Source organism: Eurypyga helias, unplaced genomic scaffold, assembly GCF_000690775.1.
Source record: "Eurypyga helias isolate BGI_N326 unplaced genomic scaffold, ASM69077v1 scaffold27058, whole genome shotgun sequence".
NCBI lineage: Eukaryota > Metazoa > Chordata > Aves > Eurypygiformes > Eurypygidae > Eurypyga > Eurypyga helias.
In genome coordinates this window covers 1219-7688 of record NW_010267959.1, presented here as the reverse complement: position 1 = coordinate 7688, position 6470 = coordinate 1219, and the positions used below count along the sequence as shown (strand labels likewise).

Genomic DNA, 6470 nt, shown 5'->3' with positions numbered 1-6470 from the left:
GTGCTGCTGCTGCTGCTCGGGGGGGGGCTGGGTGAAGTATGAGATACCGGTGTTGCTCGACAAGTCAGAAGCATCTAGCAACGTCTGCAAATACCCTCCGGGGATCAGGGGTACATTGGTGGTGATATTAGCAGATGGCAGAGGCTTGTCTGAAGAGGAGGTGGATGGTAGGAAAGGAGAATTTTTAGCAAGCTTATCCTGGTTGCACTCCGGGAGATGGGAGCTGTCTGAAGCACAAGGAACGTTTTCGTCCTTCAGACGCGTTGCAGAGTCCTGGTTTTCCAGCGCCGGAGAGTCCTCCGCTGTACTGGTAGCAGCTTTGATCTTCTTGCACTTCAACCTGGCTTCACTCTTGAATTTGATTCTGCGGAGCACTTTCCTCTCCGTCCCCTTGTGCTCCCGTTCCTGCGCTTTGCATTTCACGGCGGCGATGCCCGTGATGTCGTTTACGTGTAATCCGTTGGCACAGCCGGGGGTGGCGATGGCTAGTGCCGGCAGCCCTTTCAGGCCCGCGTCCTCTTTACTGCTGCAAGGCTGCTTGTGATCGGAGGAGCAAGAGCCCAGCTTGCTCACTGACTGCTCGATGGCTTTAATTCTTTGAATCCGGTGCCTGTTTGCTAGCTTGCATTTTCGCTTCCGTGGGTGAGGGAGGAACGAAGCATCTGAGCCGTTAAGATAGAAATTCTGCTTGTGGTAGAGAGACGATCTGAGCAAATCCAGCCGGCTCTGCTGCCTCTCTTGCCAGAAGCCCTTCAGTGGGGCCAGCTTTTCGTATTTGCTGAGCAGCTCCTCGTTTAGGGTAACAGTTGTCTCGTTGGCATCCACTTTGCTGAGCTTCACCAGCATATGCTTCTCCCCTTTAAACCTGTTAATGATGATGTACTTGATGATAACGGGGGGCTCCTTGCGAGAGACTTTTCGCCGCTTCTTGGGGCACCACTCATCATCATCCTCTTCCTTGGGCCCGTCCGGGAGCCACTCCTTCTTGTCCAGGATCTTCTCATTCTCGATGGAGTCCACATCGTACAGGTAGTCGTCGCTGTATCGCACTTTCCTCTTCGCCCGCAACCCGTAGTTCTGCTGAATGAAGGAGCCGGAGTGGTCCCGGGACAGGTACCGGCTGCAGTCCTTAAGATCCCGCAGCACGTCGTAGGAGGACTCTGTGCAAGTGCTGTCATCGCTGAACTCCCCGGAGTCCTCCGTGGAATTCACTGAGTCCAAGAAGTGGCTCCTCTTGGAGCCCACATACTGCACCATCTCCGTGCTGTTGCAAGATTTATTTAAGGCAGCTTTCTCCTCCTCCTCGCCATCCTCTTCCTCGCCATCCTCCTCCTCCTCCCCCCAGATGATGCCTTCCTCAGATTTGAACTGGGAAGGGTCGGTGGCACTGCTGGGCCCCCTTTTCAGGGTGTTCCTGCTGTCCCTTTTGGTGCAGTTGCTGAACACGCTGGGGAAGAAGTTGAACTGGGCGTCCTCCTGTAGGGTGGTGGTCTTCTCCCGCACGTTGTCCTGGAAAGATTCATATCTAATCTTTAGGGAGCAGACGTCGCTTCCCAAGGTGGAGTCGTCGTCATCGAACATGTAATTATCCACGTCTTCCTCGGAAAACAGATTTACAGAAAGCTCATTTTTGGAGCAGAGGTCAAGCAGCTCAATTTTACTTTCACTGATGAAAGATTCGAAATAGCCCCATTCCTGGTTGGGATTTGTTAGTAAAGGTTCCTCACCATTGCATTTGTCTAATAGTAATCCCTCGTAATAATTTTTCTGAGTGGGGTCCTCTGAATCACTGTCAGATTTTTCTGCATCTCTTTTGTCCGCTGCCCTCGATTTATGCATAGGGAAGCTTAAAAGCTGGTCTGAAAGCAGTTGATCCCCATATCTCATGGTTTCTCCTGTGCTCATGCAGTGAATCCCTATATCAGAGACCGAACAGGTGTCATAATCCCTATTTATATCCCCCACTTTCAAGCTTATTCCCGGCTCTGCATCAATGCCGTCCTTTGATTCAATAAAGCAGCCCAGGCAGGTCCGGCTCGGCTGCATCAAGCAGTCGCCCGTCAGCGCCGACATGCCCCCGGGCTCCATCATGCTGAAGGGAGCCTTCTCGCAGTCGCCCGGCAGCGACCAGGAGCTCATGCCCTTCGTCACGCAGGACGTGAGGGAGATGGCGTGGGCGGAGGAGTCATCCGAGGCGTGCTCGGGCACGTCCGTGAGCCGCAGAGGCGACGGGGGGCTCAGCAAGCAGGGTTTCTTTGACGTCAGGGGAGGCAGCGCCCGGTGGCATGCGTGGTTTTCCTTCTGAGCTGCCGTCAAGGCTGAGAACGTGACCGCGGCCTCGGCGGCGGTGCAAGGCCTCTCATCGCCGTCTGGGGTGTGCGATTCTGCCGGATAAGGAAGAGGGAAAAAAAGAGGGGTTACAACCATTGCGGTTCTGCCGGGGCTCGCCACCCCGCTCCCTGTCTCCCGAGGGTTCGGGGGCTGAGTTTTCCCAACAGCTCCTTTGGGAAGCAGTGGACGCCCTTCCCGTGAGACCACGATCCTTCTGGATCTCATTAACGTGGTGATGCGCAAGGAAGGGAGAGGTAAACACTCTCCCCCCTGCAGCCAGCTGGAAGAGGTACAAGAGTATGTTTAAAAAAACAAACCCATCCGTTCTTTCCTCCTCATATACATACCGTTACCTGGATACTGCCTTTCAAATCTGACAAGGTTATGAAAAAAACAAAACAAGCCTAATAAAAATGTTCGCATTAACATTGAAAAAATTAATGGAAAAATAAGATTCTTAAAGAAACAAAGCATCCCCCCTGCGGTGTCTGCAGCTTAAACATACCTGCGCCGCATTAGTGCTCGAGAGTCAGAAAGTTGTGGCTATTTTTAAAATCCCAGTAGGCTTTTTGTCACTTTCCACACCAAGGGAAAGTAGAAGGTATCGTGGAGTTTAAAGCAATTAATGTTAGAATTATTGTGGGTTTTACCATTCTTTCCTAATCTCTAAAAATGCCTTTTTAATATCATAAGGATTTTTTTTTAACCTAAGGATTTTTTATTTTTACCTCGTCGCACTCTTTTATGGCAGAATAAAGTTATGAATATGCTTTTATCTGACTACTGGCTCAACCAACAATATGAACCTTGAAATTTAAATGCGACGTCTTTTCATCCATGAACACGCTCGGATATCTCTGTATTAAAAAACCCACGCCAATGCGCGCGTTCACACCAGCCGGGGACCTCTGCCGACTCAGAGCTGAGCCCGGTGCTTTTGTAGTGCCTCACATCTTACATTTCTGGTGGTGCCACTGAAGGCTGGGGGGGTGAGAGCAGGGGCAGCGCAGGCTTTCCAAGCACAGACAAGTGCTTTAAAACCCAACGGGAGCACCAGACTGTCGCAAGGAACGGGGCATCCAAAGGGATCTGGCACCAACCCGCTTGATGGGACCCTCCGCAACAAGTGCTTTTATTCAAAACTGATGGAAAAGCAGGCCTCCTCCCGCAGCTCCAGCCGACAGCAGCTGGCAAGGGAAGGCTGAGGTGGGCACACGACCCACCGGCACGATGAAACACCCACCGCGCCGGTACTGAGCAAGAAGCTGGGCTCCTGCCCGGAGGTGGGCAACAGGAAAAGGAACACCATGGGATGGAGGGCTGCCTGCCCGTGCCAAGTGTAAAACTTGAGAGAAGGTCAAAACCCCTCAAATCTCATCCCAAAAGCTCCCAGCACTTTTGTGCTACAGGGGGCCTTAGGGACGGAGCCATCCGTAAAGTCTTAAGCCATGGAGTGCTCTAAGGACTTGACCCCACTTCCCAAACACTGTACAAATCAAACCAGCAGTGCAGGGCAACGCCTGCAAACATCCTCACCGGCCGTGGCTGGGAAGAGAGCAGACTGACATGCCTGAAATCTGTGTTTCTTCCCTTCCCTCAAAAAGGGTTAAAAAAAAAGGCTGATTTTTGAGTCCTTCCCACCAGTTTTTAGATCAGAAATGCAGAGGTGGTATCTTTTTCCTTAAGCACCAAAACAAATTAACCAGTGCAGTTCCACTTCAGAAGTAAAATAAAATAAAAATCAGCTTGGAGCTGACAGGAAGCATGGAAAATTTGAGGATAAAAGAAGAATGTCTGTGAATGCTGTAAGACTCAAAAAAGGGGGAGGCAGAAAGCTGAAATTCAAGCTGAAATGCTGCATTCAATACACAGAGATGCTATTACATAAAATAAACTCTCTCTGGGTGTTTCTTTAGGTTTATACTTGTGTAAGTGAACTTAACTCCTGTGAAATACAAATGGCGAAACTTGATTTTCTAGGGCTCGTATCATCCTAAAATCAGGCGCACGTTCAGCTGATGCTCTAAAGTAAACGATACTCCAAAAGACTACAGTTAAAAAGAAAATGCTGGAGAAGCAAAAACACTGTTCCTGGTTTGACCACCCAAAAGCACACAGGCAGCCTGGGCGGAAAAATACTGAACCATCCTGCTGTGCACCCACTCCGAAGGGAGCCCAGTCCCTTACTGGGCACCGCAGCAGCCCAGGGGCTGCTCCAGATTCTCTAAGGCCAACACCCATCTGTAATTTGGGTGAGAGGAGGGAAAAAGCATCAGCCCCATCCCCAGTGCCACCAGCGGGGAGGTGGTGGCACCAGAGCTACTTGCCGGCTCACCGCCTTGGATTCAGCAGCAACTCCTACACAACAATGTTTAATTAAAATCGTTTTTTAAGCCCTGTTTAATTCAATTTCATGGAAGAGGTGCATCAGGCTCTAGAAATCATCCATCTTTACTGGTAAGCACTGATTTTACTGCCTATTAGGTTAGACAAGGGGGACATGGCTAGAAAATCTCCTCTCAGCTGCAGTTTTACCATGTGTAGTCATGAAGGAGACGGGCTGATAAAGATAGATACCTCCAAAATTACGTCGTAGGGGTGAGCGCAAGAGTACGCTTCACCTGCCACCGGCACATGTTGCGGGGTCCTCACGGGCAGCCGCGCGTCTGGAGCCGCTCCAGGTTTCGGGTAATGAACAAGAACAACATTTGCCTCTACGCAACTTGTTTTGAGATGACAGAAGGATTTGAACATACAAGATGTCAGAGGACCAAGTCCTTGATATCTAAAATATGGTCAAATGTATATATAAATAAATCTCTCTCCCTCTCCCAAGATTTATAGGCCAATAGAAGACGTAAAAAGCTATGAAATGAAACAAAAGCATGGTGAAGAATGAAAATGTCAAGCTCTGCCTCAACACCGGACTGCCACTGCATTTACTGTGGCTAGTGACTGAAGTCCAGGTGACTGGAGAAAATGCTCAGAGGCATATTTATTTCAACCAGCTTTTCAGGCAGCTGAGAGCTGTTCCTCCTATTCACTTACTGCTTTTGAAGGCAAGTACAGAATCAATTAGATAGATACTAAACTGGGTGTTTTGGGCAAGCTGCTGGAAGGGGCTGATCCTTCCCCACCGATGTGGAAGGAAGCTGGAATGACCTGGTGTCTCCCAGAATGATTGCAGCCAGCAGCACCAGTGTGTGCACAGGAACAGTGTTAGGGGCCAGGGGATCCCACGTGCGGGCTGATGGGCCACACCGAAAAGGCAGTCACGATCTCTGACCTCCCCTTTCCACAGACACTAATCCAGGTTTGTTTCTTCTACTCGATCCCTATTTTTCAGATCCCTATTTTTCACTCGATCCCTAGTTTGCAGGGACTAAGTATCCTTCAGTCAAATTTTGCTGAGATTGGCTAGTGACTTCATACGTAATTGCAAAGACAGGGAAAGACTCCCGACAGAAGGGCTACCTAGTCTTGTATGGCCTTTTTCCCTAAGAAACCAAACTAAAATCCATAATTCAGAGTGCACATGCACACACACATTTCCAACCATGCATATGCCTGGGCCAAAGCAGTATGTGTTAAGACCTAAAAAGGTGTAGATTCATAGCTGGAGTGACATCCGTGCTGAAAACACGCACTTACCCTACTGCTCCATAAGGTAGAGATACCTGCAGACCACTAAAATTAAATACACGAAAGGAATTAGGAAAATAAGTTGGCTTGCAAGTTGTCGCTGCTCCCTCGTGTACTGTAATTAAGTTCCTTACCATTTTCTTTCACCCCATTAATCAGGATAGTTTCTTGGTCTTCTGAGGCACAATCCTGCTCTTGTTGGTCATCCATCAATTTAACCTCTTTCTGTTCACTCCATGCCCCACTGCATCTGGCCAACCTGCGCATTTCCAGAAACATAACCACAGTCAGTACAATTCCCAGAACCAGCTCAAGGAACCGTGAATAAAAAAGAACAACAACAAAAAATCCCCCGCACCACCTCACATGCTGCCCTTACCCTGCTTAAGCCCACAAATGCTATTTATTTAGGCTATCATATTCCCATTTTTCCATTACAAAAGCCGAGTAAACGTATTTCAGCAAGGTTAAAATGCTGTATACCACCGTTTCCTTCC

General features: G+C 49.2%; 1 protein-coding gene across 1 annotated transcript; it reads right to left on the bottom strand.

Moving 5' to 3' along the window:
- Window positions 1-7: 7 nt before the first annotated feature.
- KIAA2022 (KIAA2022 ortholog) lies at window positions 8-6183 on the bottom strand (the record flags this gene model as incomplete). Its single annotated transcript, XM_010157606.1, has 2 exons — window positions 6108-6183; window positions 8-2384 (listed from the first exon to the last, which is right to left on the bottom strand). Coding segments are annotated over exons 1-2 (2453 nt in total), but the record flags the coding sequence as incomplete, so codon positions are not given.
- Window positions 6184-6470: the final 287 nt, after the last annotated feature.